At 48.4% G+C, this 18119-nt stretch overlaps 1 protein-coding gene and 1 long non-coding RNA gene across 2 annotated transcripts; both read right to left on the reverse strand.

Moving 5' to 3' along the window:
• Window positions 1-1157: 1157 nt before the first annotated feature.
• On the reverse strand, window positions 1158-3873 carry LOC120882930. Its single transcript, XR_005725616.1, has 3 exons — window positions 3808-3873; window positions 3400-3560; window positions 1158-1618 (listed from the first exon to the last, which is right to left on the reverse strand). It is a non-coding gene; the product is annotated as an uncharacterized LOC120882930 (long non-coding RNA).
• A 4873-nt stretch (window positions 3874-8746) lies between these two features.
• Window positions 8747-11337, reverse strand: RASL11A (RAS like family 11 member A). The gene is made up of 4 exons (XM_040266759.1): window positions 11091-11337; window positions 10663-10719; window positions 10474-10553; window positions 8747-9493 (listed from the first exon to the last, which is right to left on the reverse strand). Exons 1-4 carry the CDS (start codon window positions 11197-11199, stop codon window positions 9020-9022), a joined length of 720 nt encoding a protein of 239 aa, XP_040122693.1. The 5' UTR covers window positions 11200-11337; the 3' UTR covers window positions 8747-9019.
• Window positions 11338-18119: the final 6782 nt, after the last annotated feature.

The raw sequence follows: 18119 nt of genomic DNA on the forward strand, positions 1-18119 counted from the left end.
CTGACAAGGGAGGACCCCACCGCCTTCGATAGGCTTGAAGTCAGCCTGCAGAGATCAAGCAGGGAGGCGCAGCGGCCTTCCTTCCAGGGGAGAGGGTGGAGGCAGAGGAAAGAACGATGTTGACGGGCTGCTCCGACGACAGTCTGCACAAGTTTTCCCCCACTTGGAGTCTTCCATGGCTCCAGATCCTGCCCATCCTTCCAGTGGGCGATCGGATGTGCGTGTCAGTGTGAGAGAAGTGACGTGACTGCCTGTTTGTGAGCATCTAAATCTGTCACCAGTTGAATGACTTCACTTGGAATCCCTTCATGGAATGAGTATTGTTTTCACTCACACAGATGCTCCTTTCAAATGTCGGGATGGCTGGGAGAAGAGAGAAGCTGACTCTGGGGCCAGTAATGGGCCTCTGAGACCTGAGCGTCTGTTACAAGCTCCTCCTCCTAAAATACAATCACAGGTGAACATGCTGGCTTCTTAAAGTGCGCTGTGAAATGGGGACAATGAAGAAGGGGACTGAGGAAGGGGTGCTCCCGGACTGCACCCCATGGGGTGTCGTGAGGACTCTTGAGTTAAACTCTCCTCAGTCCTAATTGTCTGATACAGCCAGTCATTCAAGCAACCAGGGCCTTTCTGTTCAAAATTGTTGGTCAGGTGCCTCCTTCTTGCTTGTTCATGGCACTCAGGGTTTTCAGCGCACCCGGGAAAGAGAAAAGGGAATCTTGGAAAATGTTCATTTTTTTTTTTAACCTTCTGAAGCATGAAATTAAAAAAAAAAAAAAAAGTGGTCTACTTTGTGCCAAAGGAACCACGCCTTCAGAAAGATTCAACGATGCTGTTCAGGTGGTCATGTTGAGAGTCTGAAATGATACTGAAGTATGTTATTTTCTAAAAGTGACTTTGCCAATAAATGTTGGGCTTTGGACAAAAGAACCTAAAAATATTAGCACTGGGTTAAATGAGACGGGCAAGACATGACAGCTGAATCACATGATGCGACTGGATCTCCTGCCGCGGGGAAAAGATGCCATAAAGAACACGACTGGACGCTAACTGCATCCTGGTCAGAATCGCAGTGAGAGGCCTCTACCCTGGCGGTTCACATGCCTCCTCGGGAGCTTCCTGGGTGAAGTCAGAAGAAAGAGACAGACACCTCAGACTGGTAGGCAGCAAGTTTAATAAGCAAGGGAACTCACGTGGAGTCTGGAGTGGCTGCAAGACAAGATCTCTGCCAGGGGCAAGAGATCTTGAAAGAGAATCTTGAAAGTTTACCCAGAGGCTTCAGCTGGGTGCAGGCAGACGCACAGTCCGGACGGTCTGGACACATCACTGTCTCAAGGCTAAGTCCCCTGCAGCTTCTGGGAGCAGGGAGGACAAGCAAAGGGCACATTCCAAGGATGGGGACGGGGTGAAGGACCTCCAGTTGCCCGGGGACAGCTGTCGGGTCAAAGCAGAGGTCACATCTTCCTGGACACCTTCTCCAGTACTGCACCCTTGTGATCGGCTCTCACAAGCTCTAGTGCCCTCTCTCCCACAGTGTGCCCTGCCTGGTCAGTGAGGGTCCCACTAACCACAGGTGGCTCCTCTGGAGGCAAGCCAGCAGCTTTGAAGGCAGATGTCACTGCAACCATGCAGGCACATGCAAGAGAAAGCATGGATTAAGACAGTCATTGCTGGAACTTTCCTGGCAGTCCAATGGCTAACACCCCATACTCCCAATGCAGGGGACCTGGGTTCAATCCCTGGTTGGGGAACTAGATCCCACATGCTGCAACTAGATCCTATGTGCTGCAACTAAGACTCGGCACAGCCAAATCAATCAATCAATAAATACGGCCTTGGCCATCGTCACATTTGCCTTTAAGGTGGGAAACCCTCTGCACACTCAGTCACCATTCGGTGGGCGCAGTAGCTTTTGCCACCTCGGCGTCAGAACCCCTACCAATGTCTGGAGTGAGCCTTCACCTCAAAGGTCTGGGTGGGACGCAGGGACCACCTGCCGAAGCAGATGCTGAAAAATGCCAGATATTTTCTTGGCCTCTGTCTAACTGTGCAGTCCCCGTGGTTGTTCTCTAGCTCACCCAGTGATTCTGTGAGTTACTTAAAAGCCTTTTAATAAACCCCTGCCACCACCACCTTTTTTTTTTTTTTCAATCAGCCAGAGTCTTTTCTATTGTTTGTAAATGAAAACCTTGACGGGTGTACCATGCAATAGTCAAGGTCAAATGCTTCATCAGGAGAATGATAGCAGCTTCCAGGGGTGCCTGCAGGGGGATGATTGGCTTTGAATGAAGTATAGTGCAGTGGTTTTCAAATCAGAAAGAATTGGACTTGACTCTCACCTGTGCCACTCTACCTGCTGAGAGGCTTATGAGAAAATTAATGAACTTCTCTGAGCCTCATTTTCCTCATCTGTCAAATGGGGATGAAAACAATGAGTTACTCTAATAGAATCATTGGGAGGATTAAATGAGTGGGTGTAACTAAATTACTATATGTGATTAGCTAAATTACTCTATGTGTCAACTTGACCAGGCCATGGGTTATCCAAATATTTGCTCCAACATTATACTGGGTGTGTCTGGGAAGGTGTTTCTACATGAGATTAACATGTGATTCAGGAAACCGGAAAGCAGATTGCCCTCCCTGGTGTGGGTGGGCCTCATCCAATCAGTTGAAGGCCTAGATAGACTAGAAAGGCTGATCCTTCCTGAAGTAAGAGGGAACTCCTTCCAGCCTGATTGCCTGGAGCTGGGACATTCATCTTTTTCTGCCTCTGAACTCAGACTGAAACACTTGCTCTTGGATCTTGAGACTGGCTGCTTCAGGCTGGAAACACACCATCAGCACTGCTGGGGTCCCAACTCGCTGATGGCAGAACTTCTCAGTCTCCATTATTACATGAGTCAGCTCCTTGTAATAACAGTCATAAGAGGGACTTCGCTGGTGGTCCAGTGGCTAAGATTCCATGCTCCCAGTACAGGGGGCCTGGGCTGGATCCCTGGTCAGGGAACTAAATCTCACATGCTGCAACTAAGAGCTTGCATGCCACAGGTAAAGATCCTGTGTGCCATAACTAAGACCCAAATAAATAAATATTGAAAATAATGATAATAAATACAAATACATCTTTATCTTGTTGGTTCTGTTTTTCTGGAGAACTCTAATACCATAATACATGGAACACAGTGCATATTCAGTAGTTATGGTAGGTAACGGTTGTTTATTATCTTTATTATCTGATAATGCTACAAGGACACAGATCACCAGATCACCAATGGCCTCTCAAACACTGGGGCAGAAGCCTCATATTTTCTCCATCTGGAGAAACTCATTGGCCTTTCTTTTTAAACCTTTTTCTTTTCCCTCTCTCTTGCCCCCAACCCCAGCAAGGACACTCACCCTGAGTTGGGGCGGGGAGGCACTCTTAGCCCCCACTGTGCACTTTGAAGCTCTGCTCCAGCAGTAAACCACTCTGCAGTGACCCACTCACTGCCACAGCCCCTGGGAGGTGACCTTCAGCTCGACCCCTCCTCCCCTGCAAGGTGCTAACCTCCCGCCTCCTGGAGAAAGGAAAGCACATGAATGACCAGGGCTGCTGCGGAGGTATCTCCTCCAGGTGCCCGTCAGAGAAGAGTCTGGGGAGAGAACACAGCCCTGGGGCCACACATGTTGGCCATGCCCATCACCCCGGCTCCCACCCACGGCCCGAACCCCCACCCCCACCCCCATAGCCTTCAAAGCGGCCGCTCAGGCAGGAGCTCTCAAGGGAAGGGCAGTCCTGCCACCTGGATGCAGCACCAGCCTCACCTGCCTCACCAGCCACAGCACCAGGCCAGTCCAGGCCCCCTGCTCCTGTGACACCCCTGCCTTCCCTGCTTCAAGTCTAACTTCCCTGGTTAAACAGGAAGCCTGGGGTGGAATCCAGGAGTCGGGACTGGGATCTTGCTCAGAGCTTTCAAACAGGAGACAGCCTCAGGACTTCAGGGTGCTCGTGGAAATGCAGAGTCCTCCTCCAGGGCTCAAATACTAACAACGGGGTCCCAGGGATTCCCGCAGAGGTGATGGCAGGCCCTATGGAAGGGCAGGGAAGCAGCCACCGAAATTCTTTCTTCTTCCTGGAGCCAGGCTTCCTGGTTCCTGGGTTAAATGAACTGAGGCCACTGTGTGACTTCTCTGAGCCTCAATTTCCTCATCTGAAAGATGGGAATGATCCTAACGGTACCCAGAGGATTGTGGAGAAAATTAAGGTGCTAGCACGTGGTAAAAGATCAAGAATTGTTAGGTATTATTATTGACTGAATAACTGTCCCTCAGCAAACCTTCTTTTTCCCAGATGTGAAGTGGGAAAAATCACATCATTCAAAGCAACTACTTATACCTTGTAGAGTGTTCAAGTATGCCCTTTCCTAAAACAACTTCAAAATAATAGTAGTGACAGGGGACTTCGCTGGTGGTCTCCTGGTTAAGAATCCTTCTTGCAAGCCTCAACATGAATCAGCCATAGGCATACATATATCCCCTCCTTTTTGAAGGTTTAACAGAAAGCAACAAAATTCTGTAAAGCAATTATCTTTCAATTGAAAAATTGAATTAATTAAAATTAAAGAAAGAAAAAGAATCCATCTTGCAACGCAGATGATGCAGGTTTGATCTCCAGTCTGGAAACTGAGATTCCACCTGCCACAGAGCAAGCAAGCCTGCCCGACACAACTCTTGAGCCTGAGAACCACAGCTCGAGAGAGTCCAAGCACTGCTGCCATGAATGATCACGCAGGATGCCACAAAGATCCTGCATGCCACAAGGTCAAATAAATAAATAAAATAAACATTTTTTAAAAATTAAAAAAACAACAATAAAACAACAACCACAACTGGGTACTTCGTGTGTGTCAGACTCTGACAACAATTCTGCTTGACGGGTACTGTTAGCTTCATTATAAGTTAAGGAAACTCTTCTTTTTTTCACTTTGCCCAAGTTCACAGGGGATCCACAACAAGGCAGGGTGTGAAGTTGGTCTCACTCAGGAGCTCACCTGTGCTGCCTCCTTAAGGCAGCTTGGTAACTGTTCTTTGGCAGGAGCTCCTGAATCTTCCCAACTTTTCCGGAGTTATAAATCCATGTGAGTGTTTCCAGGCAAAGTAATCTCTGCTGTTTTTAACACTGTTCTTCTAATGTAAATAGAGAGTGCTGGTAAGAAATGGTAGCAAGTGTTTTTACAACTTTACGCATTAACCCTCATGGAACATGAAATGATGCTCAAAGAAGATGAAAGTCTTAGTCCCTCAGTCGTGTGCAACTCTTTGCGACCCCATGGACTTTAGCCCACCAGGCTCCTCTGACCACAGAATTCTCCAGGCAAGAAAACTGGAGCCGGTTGGATTTTTGAATGAACTTTTTGCCCAACCCAATATATATGGTGGATAAACAACAAGGTCCTACTGTATAGCACAGGTAACTATATTAAGCATCTTGTGATAATGGGACTTCCCTGGTGGTCCAGTGGTTAAGACTGTCTTTCAGTGTAGGGGACTCAGGTTCGATCCCTGACCAGGGATCACATGCCTCACCCTCAGGACCAAAACAGCAAACTATAAAAAAAACAGAAGCAATATTGTAACGAAGTCAATAAAAGACTTTAAAAATGGTTCACATCAAAACAAATCTTAAAAAAAAAAATCCTGTGATAAACCATAGTGGAAAAGAACATGAAAAAGAATGTATGTATGTGTGTAACAGAATAACTTTGTTGTACAGCAAAAATCAACACAACACTTACCTAGTGGCTCAGATAGTAAAGAATCTGCCTGCAATGCAGGAGACCTGGGTTTAGTTCCTTGGTCAGGAAGATCCCCTGGAGGAGGGTATGGCAACCCACCCCAGTTTTCTTGCCTGGAGAATCCCATGGACAGAAGAGACTGGCAGGCTACAGCCCATAGGATCGCACAGAGTCAGACACAATTGAAGCGACTTAGCACACAATGTAAATCCACCATACTTCAATTTAAAAATTTGAAACTTTTTTTAAAGGGATGATACCTATTTTGTCCAAGTAGACCTGCTCTGGAGAACATTTTCTTTCCAATTCACCAGAAGAGACACTTCTGACAGTTTGATGGAGGGTGCCCAAAATATCTTTTCGGGGGGTGCTGTTATGCACGGGAGACCCTTATAGGTGGTGTGGGGCTGAATTCAATGATGATGACCCGTCCAGTCCTGAGAAAGCTGCTTTTCTACTGGGGTAGAGACACCTGACGGCATTCAAACAGGCGATGACTACATTTCATTTGGGACCGGCAAATTTCTACTCTGCTGAACTGTCTGCTGTCACAACCCAGTCATCACTTTCGTCCGTTCACTCGCCTTGAGCCCTGGCTAACTTAATGGTGTTTGAAAAATCATTGTTTGGGAATTTTTTCCCCCTAGATCACATCTTTCAAAGTAGCTTGAGACAAATTTCAGCCAAGTCTTTCCAAGTTTCCTTTTGGAGACAGATCAAATAGTAAGGATAAACTATTAACCACACAAAGTATCTTCACATTGTAAATTTGAATTGGTAACTTCGCATCATGAGCAGTTAAAATTGCAACACATACCAGGGAAAAAAGTTACTCAAGCCCCACATTCTTGACTAAACAGTCATCTGGTCTCTCCTATTTGCTCTTTTGTTCACTGCCGCCTTCCATGGCTATTTACTTTAATCCATTTTCTTGAAAAGGATATTAATAAACTCCAGAACGTCTGTGGTGCCCTTCATCTCAATACGAGCAAAACAAATTTATTTTCTTCTGTTCTAATTGATTTATCTTCCCATCATTCAAGTTTGCTTTTTTCATAGGTCGCATGTCAAGTACAGAATGTCTGCAGGATGTACCAGTTAGCCATTTGGACTCCGTCCCGTCCTCCAGAACCTCACTGATAGGCATGTTAATTAAATCATTCTGCAGTGTAAGGGCAGAATTAAAGTCGAAGCTTGACCAGAAGGAGGATGATTGGTGGATAGAGAAAGAGCCAGGAATTTCAAGACAGAGTGATGATGGGGAGGGGTGAAAAAGGGCCAAGGATGCTTAGTTCCTCCTCCCCCGTGAGGGTGGAGGCGGCCCCCCCAGACTGATGACGACACTTTGGAGGTAAGGCAAACCTTACGAGTGCGCATAGACTGTCCCGTCCTCAGCCACCCAAGTTTTCAACATTCTCCAAATGTTTCAGTAGTTCTACCCGTGTCAGCAATATTTCCTCTCTGCCACTGCTAATAAAGAACCTTCAACCACCCTGAACACCTCCTGCCCTCATTCTGCGGAAGTGACAAGTTGTTTCATCATCGTCTGCCTTGATTGTCCTGGGCACCAAAAATAATGTAGTCACTCATTCATTCATCAAATATTTACTGCAACCCCCCAAGCCTATATGAAAGCACTGGGCTAGTAGCACTGGAGTACAAAGTCATAAAATGCCATCACTGCCTTCAAGCAGGGTGGGTTATAACACAAATGCTACAGAAAGATTCTGAGAGGGCGCCCCGGGAGTTGAATATAGCATGGGACTTGAAAGACCTTTTAGGTGGAGAATAGAACAAAACATTCAAGGCGGTAATTTGTGCCAAGGCAGGGAGGCATGAAAGAACCTGGCGAAGAGTGAGAAAGGCAGAGTGTTCTGTTGGAATGGATTGTCAGCTGTGTGCGTGTGTGTGTGTGTTTGTGTGTGTAGCGGGGGCAAGAGTTTTGAATGGATTGTCAGCTCTGTGTGTGTGTGTGTGTGTGTGTCTGTGTGTCTGTCTGTGTCTGTGTAGCGGGGGCAAGGGTTTTGGGAGGAGGGAGTGATGAATCTGGAGAGGTGGTGAATAATCCTGATTCTATGCCTCATTAATATTTTATCCAGTAGATAAGGGGAAACTAGCTGAGTTTTTTCAGTTACAGAAACAAGATGATCAGGTTTGGTTTTACTAAGTTTGTCTGGGTGCAAAGAAAGAAACCATTCTGCCAAGAAACCAGAGTCTTGTCCACATGCTTGCCTGCCAATCCAGGCAAGAGCTGCAAAGGCCTAGATTAAGACAAAGTGATGCTTTAGAGAAAAATAGGAGAACAGACAGACCAGGTGCCCCACTGGTGAGGGTAAGGGAGGCAGAGAGGAGTGGAGAATTTTCAAGCAACTCCAGGGAGCGTGCACTTTCTGACAACGACAATACTCAAAGGGAGATTGCTTCTCTAACATGAAGGAGAGGGTAAACTTCCATTTGAATCAATAAATGAGGTTATTCATGTCATAATTTTTTAGCATCTATGTGCAAGGAACCTCTCCCCTTGAAAATTACCTGGTGTCAATTTCATGCCTGGGGGAAAGTGCCCTAATTAAAGATGTGTGTGGGAGTGCAAGCTCAGTTAAGTCCAACTCTTTGCGAACCCATGGACTGCAGCCCTCCAGGCCCCTCTGTCCATGGGATTCTCCAGGCAAGAATACTGGAGTGGGATGCCATTTCCTTCTCCAGGGGATCTTCCTGATCCAGGAATTGAACTCGAGTCTTTTGCATCTCCTGCATCGGCAGACAGGTTCTTTCCCAGTTGAGCCATCCTGCAGCTATCCAAATCCCATTCCTCCTCCACACACTTTTCTTTCTCCCACAGATTCCTTCTAAACCAATCCCACACTGCAGAAGCCACCAATCAGAGTTCAGACCCAGGGCAAGCTCAGAGCAGTTCTGGGCTCTGGTGCAAGTATGATTTCTATAAAAAGACATTTAAAAACAAGGAGCAAGGTTGCCATTTGCCTTTAATGGAAAAGTGGCTAGCTGTTAGTTTTTTTAAAACTTTTTATTAAAAAAAAAACAACAAACAATCTTTATCCAACTTCTAGACAATCACTGTTTGAATTTTCAGAAATACATATACACTTGAAAACCAACAGTCTGTATAAAAATAAACTCTGAGTGTCTGATTAAAAAGGGGGACCCACCCCCCGCAGTCTTCTCAGTAGCATGAATGCATGGGTTAAAAGGAGACGAGTCAAGCAGCAGTGGTGCTGTGTCTACCCCAGGGCGGGGGCAGAGGGGGCCTTGGCCTTGGAGGACAGAGCCTGCTTGAAGCGCCTCTTGAGGTCCTGCATGTTGGGTGAGCGCGGCCGCGGGACAACTGACGCTCTCCTCCTCTCTGACCCCAGGCTGTGCAGCTTGCTTACTTCTCTGCACAGATGCCGGAACGCGTCACACACGTCTTCGTAGTTCTCGCTGGTGGAAACTTCCAGGAACAGGCTGCCCAGCTCGCTGGCCAGCTGGACGCCCTCTCGGGTCTGCACTTGCCGGGCATGCAGCAGGTCCCCCTTGTTGCCCACGATCACAACGGGGGCTCTGGAGTCGGGGTGGACCTTCCGGATGTGCTGGTGCAGGGGGCGGATGGCCAGGTAGCTGTCATAGTCCGTGATGGAATAGACCAACAGGAAGCCCTCTGCCCACTGCACGCACTTGGACAAGGCGTCACCCGGCTGCGTGAGGCTGTCCTGGACCTGAAAAGAGCGAAAAGAGCCTGGATCTAGGAAGGCCTCGGTGGGAAGGCACCGAGAGAACATCAAAGCTCCCTTGGGAAAAAAGTTTGAAAGAGAGATCACTAAATATAGTTTTCAGATGCTACCTGGCTTCTGCAGGAGGCTTTTAACATGGAAAGACCCGATTCTCAGGCAGGGTCCCCGCCTGGGTTATTCTCTGAGCTGTTACCCATGAATCACTTTTAAGCTTGGCAGGTTGTCTGTGATGAACCCTGGAGGACTGACTGAAGAAGGACTTCAGTGAGAACTTTCAACTCAGGATGGCGCAATTTTTAGGGAACTAACTTCGAACAAACAAAACTTTGAGCATAAGCCAAGATAAATATCTATTCCCAAGCCCATAAAAATATTTTTAGCATGTCCTTCTTGAGAATGTTACAGAAACAAATTCCTTCTTTCAGATCTTCCCTCCCTAGGACAGAGAGCAATTAGTAACTTGTTAATCAAGTTACATTCCTGACAGCTTGCCCAGGGGTTATCTGAATGCAGGTACTGCAGAGACAGCTAGAAACGCGAGCGCTTCGGGGGTCCTCCTGGAGAGAAGACCCTCTCCAGAATCCCACCCCACAGTTTTGTTCAGGCTCCAAGGCTGAGCTCTTACAGAATTCCTGGGATCCCTGTAAGCAGTGATGCCCGGGCTGCTGCTGCAGAGAGAAGGTAAGCCTGATTCCCCGTTTCCGAGGTGGCCGACAGGAGAGGACGGCCTCTAAGGACCTCTTCTCCCCGCCCCCTCCCCCTATCGTGGCCGGTTTCTAACACTCCCAAAGACTGGGCCCCACCTGGGGAAGGCCCACCCCTCCATCTCCTGCCATGGCAGGAGGATTCTTTACCACTAGCGCCACCTGGGAAGGCCCCTGCATCTCAGTGCACAACCGGCTCGCGTAGACACCTGGCTCCGGCGTCCGCAAGCGCGTGGGCCGCCGGCTCCCCTTAGTCCTTACCTGGATGCCCCCGGGGGTGTCCTGGATCTGCAGGGAGACCTGGTCTCCCTCCACGTACACAAGCCGCGAGTACAATTTGCCTGGAGGATTAAGGAGACTTGGGTTTTAAATTCTCATACTCTTATCAAGAAAAAAAAAAAAACACAAATATCCGAGCACGCAGCCCCAACAGCGCGAGAGGAATCTAACCTGTATTCGGCTCATAATCGCCGATGAATCTCTTAGTCAGGAAGCGCACGATCATCGCTGAAAAGGAAAGAGGAAAATTCAGCTGCAGGACTAGGACGAGACTGCCAAAGCCGACCGGCTCAGGAAAGAGGGCGTGACCGGCCGCGGAGCCGCGGGTACCGCGCGCATCCTCAAGGCTCCGCAGAGCCCAGGGCGCGGCCGTGGCCTCCGCAAGTTTCGAGGCGGGTGCGGCCGTGGGTGTGCTACGGCCGCACCGGGCACCACACAGGTGCCCACTGGCTAGGGCCCGGGCATGGATGATCCGGGGAAAGCCGCGGGAAGCCAGGTGAGCGGGGCGGGCGGCAGGCCTGCACGCGCGCGGACACGAGTGGGTCTCCCCTGCCCTCCCCCGCTCCGCGGAGAGCCCCCCTTGTCCTCGGGGCACTCACCACTCTTGCCCACGCGGCCGGCGCCCAGCACGGCCAGTTTGATGTCCTTGGGCAGGAGGTAGTCGGAGGAGGACTCGGGGATGGGCGCGAGGAGAAAGTGCCCGGACATGGTGGGCGGCCGCACGGAGCGCGTGCTGGAGCGCGGGGACACCGGTGCGCGGGGACCGCGGCGGCCGGCGCGGCTGGCCAGGCCCGCGGCTTTTAAAGGGCTGGGCGCGCTGGGGGCGCTGCGGCCTCCTCCTCTTCCCGCCCCTTCCCGCAGCGGCGGGCAGGGGGCGGAGCCGGAGGGCCCGGGCGACCGTCACCACCGCGCCGCTGCCTGACGCTCCGCGCCAGCCCCCGGGCCCTGGAGACCCCGCCTCCACTGCGCCCGCGTCGCCCGGGCGGCCCCTGCATCCCGCAGAGGCGAGCCCTGGGTCACTAGACCAGTGGGTGAATCTGAGATCAGAGTTACGAGCTGGGGGACGAAAGGAAGAGGAAAAAGGCGATCGGCCAGATGCTTCCGCATCAATGGGAAGGATAAACTGTCCAATGTTGCCATTTGTATCGTTGAAAGATGCTGAGGGGCGGCATTATTAAGGAGAAGTGCCCTGACAGTGGAAGGGAGGCGCGGTCAGTGTGACCTCGCCCCAGATTTGTGAAGGCCCCTTGGGGAAGCGGTCGTTCACAGCTCAGCCTCCAGACCCAGCCTGGCTGCTGATGCCGGCTGAATTGACTGTTTAGCGACACTCAATCAGCGTCCCATCCATTGAGAGCTCTGACTCCGGACTAAATCTCCATCGGATCCCGTCCTAGGATCTGAGTCACTCGTCCGCTTCGTTATACAAGTGCTTACTTCTAGGTGTAAAGTGGAGTTTAGGGTGGGCGTGGAAGGGGGAGGAAGAGGACACAAAAGCAAAAGCGGGCCTGCTTGGGTTTCCGAGCCCACAGTGGCCAGGCTGAACAGCCTGGCTCTCAGTTGTCGCCCTTGAACGGCCTTGACTCTGACCCCTCTCACATCCACATGGGTTACTCGCCAAGTTTCCTCATTTCTTCTGCCTCAGTCTCCTGGTGTCTCCTCTGCTCCCTCCCTCCTGCTCGCCTGGCTTCTTGCCTGAAGAATCTGGGAGTGGACTGGTGTCCTTCCCCCTCCCCCCGGGTCGCTTCCTCTGATCCCTGTCATCCCCAGCCTTGTACCCCAGTGATGCACTCTCAGGGCACCCTTGGCCAGCTGTCATTACTGCCTGGTGGAGTGTTTATTTCATTTCTATCTCCCAGAATGCAGGGCCTCTAGCTTGGTCTTGGGTGCCCAGAACATAGTGGTATCTTGGGAGGCCATTAATAAATGAGTTCACTGACTGACTTTCTGAATGAATGGGGTCTTCACTGTGTAAACTGGAGGAGACAGAAGTCATATGTGTAACCTCATTCCCCAAACCCTGGTTTTGAGATTAACTTGCTCTCAGGAGAAAGTGTTCCAAGAAACACCCTGAGGGGGATCGCCTTATGTCAGCTGAACTGGCTTTTGGCTCTGCACAAGGCAGTTCCTTTCTGTGCAGCCTCAGTCTTACTGGAGAGACTTGAAGCCTGGACCCTCCTTCCCTGACTGGCGAAAAATCCCACAAAGATGGTGGTGACTTACAGAACCACCTTGAAATCACTGGGTTCAGTGACAGGGACCTGGGCTATTGCCTTTCAGGTTCTCTTGGCCTCTGCTTCTTGAGCACAGAATGGCTCCTGATTCACCAAACATCAAGTACTCATCCAAGCCAGAAGGGAAGGAGGGAACCCTCTGTCTCTTTTTATTATGAAATAAAGTAACTCTCTAAGAACCCAGTAGGCTCTCTTACCTCCCGGTGGCCAGAACTGAGAAGCTGGGAATGAGTGTTTCCAATGCCCAGCAGAGAAGACCAGGACTAGCTCGAGTCAGTTCCTCCCGGAGGTGACACACACTGCCACTATGCTAGGAACCCAGCGATGGAAGAGGGGACGTGTGCCGAGCAGCAGTCATGGGCTCTGTCCACACACCCTCACTCTCCTGAGGCTAAGATGTAGAACTTACAAGGGGCAAGAGAGCCCTTTCTTGGCTGAATCGTGGGTTTTCTGTCATGTATATATGATCGTTGTAGGTTAAGGTCACCCCATAGGGAAGATTCCTAAGACTGTTCTCTGCCCGGTGGCAGTTACATTCTGTCTACACTTACACTGCACCTTTGCTCAGAGAGCTCGAAACGTTATTCCATGCTCCTTGGAAAGCTCTTTGCATTTGCAAACACACAAGATCACCCATGATCTTTCAATGCAGATGTGTACCTGAACGGTAGAATTATAAATAGCCTTGCCTAAACTGTAGGTGCTTGTCTTCTATTTCATTTGAATTTGTGTCCAGAGTTATGTAATATGGTGGTGCAAGCAACATATCACAGACATGCTGAAGTGGTTTTAAAAAGATAATAGAAGTGTGTAGGCACAGATATGAATATACAGATCCGTGGGTGTTTAGAAGTGTGAAGAGTAGATTTGGTAATACGCAAATAGCAGGCTCCAGACGCTATTAAGCTTCACCAGCCACAGGAAGGAGCTTGATTTCCAGCCCTAGACAAAACTTTGCCAGGGGTCCTCTTGGACTTCAAGAACATCTCTTCCAGCACCATCACCCAATGTCAGCTACCTTTCCTATGTATCCTAAATTCCCCAGGATAAAAATTAGGCTCTGTCCTCTACCCACTCCCTACTTTATTTCAGTTCAACAGTCAAATGATTGAAAATCTACTCTCAGCAAAGCTGCTAAGTGCTGGTACAGAACACAGAGAACAGCTTTCTGTTATCAAACATTTACCAAGAGGACAACAATGTGTAAGACACTCTCACCTGCCTTCACAGACAGCCCCATTGTGAAGTTAATTAAGAACTGAAGTGAAGTGAAGTCGCTCAGTCATGTCCGACTCTTTGCAACCCCATGGACAGTAGCCTACCAGGCTCCACCGTACATGGGATTTTCCAGGCAATACTGGAGTGGGCTGCCATTTCCTTCTCCAGGGGATCTTCCCAACCCAGGGATCGAACCCGGGTCTCCTGCATTTGCAGACAGACGCTTTACCATCTGAGCCACCAGGGAAGCCCAAAGTTAATTAAAATAATTATCAAATTATCATTTATATATTATTCTTGAGTTTACAAAAAAATTATAAATTATCTTCAGTTCAGTTGCTCAGTCATGTCCGACTCTTTGCGACCCCATGAATCGCAGCACACCAGGCCTCCCTGTCCATCACCATCTCCCGGAGTTCACTCAGACTCACATCCATTGAGTCAGTGATGCCATCCAGCCATCTCATCCTCTGTCATCCCCTTCTCCTCCTGCCCCCAATCCCTTCCAGCATCAAAGTCTTTTCCAATGAGTCAACTCTTCACATGAGGTGGCCAAAGTACTGGAGTTTCAGCTTTAGCATCATTCCTTCCAAAGAAATCCCAGGGTTGATCTCCTTCAGAATGGACTGGTTGGATCTCCTTGCAGTCCAAGGCACTCTCAAGAGTCTTCTCCAACACCACAGTTCAAAAGCATCAATTCTTCAGTGCTCAGCCTTCTTCACAGTCCAACTCTTACATCCATACATGACCACTGGAAAAACCATAGCCTTGACTAGACGGACCTTAGTCGGCAAATTATCTTAATTCTCCCTTAATCTTAATCCTGTGAAATGGGTTAAAAAAATTTTTTTTAACTTTTTGGCCACACTGAGAGGCATGTGGGATCTAGTTCCCTGATCAAGGATCAAATCCACACCCCCTGCAGTGGAAGCATGGAGTCTTAATCAACGGGACCACCAGGGAAGTCCCTTTAGTAACTTTTAATGGAGTATAATCTATAAAAGTATTGAAACACTAGGCTGTGCACTTAATATAAGTCAGCTATACTTAAAAACAAACTCATGGATACAGAGAGGAAGACTGGTGGTTACCAGAGGGGAAGGTTGGAAGGGAGGCGAAAAGAGTGAAGGGGGCCACCTGTATGCTGATGGATGGTTAACTGTAGCTTTGGCGGTGATCACTTTGCAATGTACACAAGACGCTGGTTTATAATGCTGCACACCTCGACCTTATGTTAGAAATATGAGGTGGGGGTCAGGTTATCAGGGAAAGTTACAGGGAGAAAAGACTGTTCTCTGGGCATATTGGATAGATGGAAACACAAGGTTAGAGACAGGTCTTATCTAGTTGGGGGAGCTGCATGAGCAAAACCAGGAAGGTAGGACGTGGTGGCACATAGTCTCAGATCAGATGCAGTAGACCCTGATGCTGGGAAAGATTGGTGGCGAGAGGAGAGAAGGGGGCAACAGAGGATGAGATGGTTGGATGGCATCACGGACTCAATGGACAAGAATCCAAGCAAACTCCGGGACATAGTGAAGAACAGGGAAGCCTGGAGTGCTGCAGTCCATGGGGTCGCAAAGAGTTGGACTCGACTTAGCAATTGAACAACAATAAAATGACCCCAAAGGTTGGGAAGCAGACTGTGGATGGTAGTGAAGGCCATACTGTGGCTTCATGTGGGGGGCTCCTGAACACCCCTGACCTGTCCCTGAGGAGGCGGCCCCTAGTACATGCAAGTGCCAGAGCTGTGAGTATGCAAAGGACAGGAGACGCCTCTGCTCTCTAGCATCTTCAAGCTGTTTGCTTACTCATCTCCTGTTGAGAAATTAATTGGAACTCTTGCTCTTTCTCGGGAGCAGACAATCACATCTCCCCTTGAGCTAAGCCATCATCTTATTTGATAGACAGCAAAGAGTACCCCGTGGCATCCCTTTTCTAACCCAAATGATTTTCATAAACTGCACTCTTGCTGGGAAAGTTCTGTGAGGATTCTCTGTGCCTTTTTTATGTGGGACTCTGAGAGATGGCCCATCTGTGGCTCCTGCTGTTTGAAGAGACCCACAGTAGAGTCTTGGATGGTTATTCACGCCTCTGTACATTCTCCATCTCAGCATAATAGCTGCAGTTGCTGCCTCACTCTTCTCATAACCAAGCAATCTGCCTAAGATTCTATGAAGATTTCTCGCTTGAACAATACCAATTTTTCCCTTTTAAATAGGGCTGGGATGAATATGCTATAAACACTCATATCCCAAACAAATCAAATTCAGCTTGAAATTCTCCTGTGCTCAAAAAAATAAGATAAACCTGTTATATTATAGTGATGCTTATTGCTAAATTTTAGCAATTGTTTATATTTTAGAATCTTTCCTATCCTAGTACAGAGAAAAATGCAAATCTACGCTAATGGGAAAATAGAAGAGATATGAAACTGAGGGTTTTTTTGTTTTGCCAAACATTTAGAAGGTAATTTCGGAGGTATAGCTTATTCAACCCTTCAGATTGGGTTCAGCTGAACACGAACATAAGGTCTTCAGTGGTACCTGGCTAGATCAGAAGAGAAAGTCCAAGAAGCCACACAGCCTCAATCACGATTGTGGCTCTTAATAAGAACAGGGTGAAAAGTTTTATAGTTAGAGTATTTTTCTTCATTTTCATTGGTATGTGTGGAAAAAAGGGAATTGTACAGTAAGGGATTCATTTATAAATGCATATTTTGTGATGGTTACTCATTAAAGGACCTGCATTTCAAGGCAGGCACATACTTCTATCAGCACACACAAAGCTCAAGGGTTTCAATTTAATTCATCTCTCCACTAATAAAACCTTCCAAGCTCATCTGTAAAATAGTTGCACTAAACGAGAGATGCCCAAGAGTTGGAAATACAGATGCAGAGCTTCAGAGAAAGTGAGCTCTGAAATTGAGTCTCAAGTTTATTAGAGACGGCTAAAGATAAATCTAGCGGATCTCACATTTGAGAATACTGCTCAATCATCCAGGGAGCTTGTTTCAAGTGCCAGGCCCCACCCCTAGAATTTCTGACTCAGTAGCTCTGGGGTAGGTCTGCATTTTTAACAAGTTCCTAGATGTGGATGCCGCCTCTGGGGCACCGTACTTGGAAGAACCACTGCTCCTAGGAAGAACTTAGGAGGGACAGATGTGGAACCTCAAGGAAGATCCAAAATAAAGTGGCCAAGGAAGTTAGACAGGCAGGGAGCTTGGTGAAAGGATGATGGCAGAAGGGCCTTCCCACGTGGCATCGTGGGAAAGGACCCACCTGCCAATGCAGGAGATACACACATGCTTGACGGCTGAAGCCTTTGAAAGGAAGTTTCCTGGCTCTGACAAATATTAGGGAGATGAAGCCAAATTGGAAAACTCTCCAGATTTAATTAGCAGGTGTTTGGTGACCTGTAAGAGTATTTCATTAGAGTGGTGTAGGTGGAAGCCAGATTTGAGTGGGAGACTGGGAGTTGAAGCTACAAAAGAAATGAGACACAGGAGAAGCTGTTTCATTTGCTGGCTCTCAGCAGTCCATAAGCTGAAATGAAGGCAGCAGTAGTTGAAAGGGTCAAGCAAACAAGAGAAACCAAGAATAATTGGTGAAAACAAGGGCCCTGTGTTAATGCACCTCTCAAAGCCTTATTTTGCCTTGATTTAAATAGGATTTCTGATTGGAGTCCTTCTCCTAGGTTGTAACTTCCTTAAGGGTGTTTAACCTCCTTTCAGGGTAAAGTAGGGGAGGTGACAGTAACCATCTCCTAACTTACTGAATCTGACTTTGGCTGGAAGTGGTACAAGATGAGGTCAGAAAGGCAGGTAGAGGCCAGATGATACAGGGCTTTGAATGTGAGAATAAAGGTCAGAAAGACAAGAAGGTCCAGCAGAGATGGCAGTGGAGGCAAAAGGAAACCAGGTAAGTGGTCCAGAAGCTAACGAAAGCCAAATTCAGTAATGCAACATTTTCTCCCACCAGATTAGCAAGGACTAAATTATAATAGGGCTTCCCTGGTGGCTCAGACGGTAAAGAAATCTGCCTGCAATGCTGGAGACCTGGGTTTGATTCCTGGGTCAGGAAGATCCCCTGGAGAAGGAAATGGCAACCCAGTCCAGTATTCTGGCCTGGAAAATCCCTGGGGACAGAGGAGCCTGGCAGGCTATAGTCCATGGGGTCA

The sequence above is a fragment of the Oryx dammah genome, unplaced genomic scaffold, assembly GCF_014754425.2.
Source record: "Oryx dammah isolate SB20612 unplaced genomic scaffold, SCBI_Odam_1.1 HiC_scaffold_24, whole genome shotgun sequence".
Lineage (NCBI taxonomy): Eukaryota > Metazoa > Chordata > Mammalia > Artiodactyla > Bovidae > Oryx > Oryx dammah.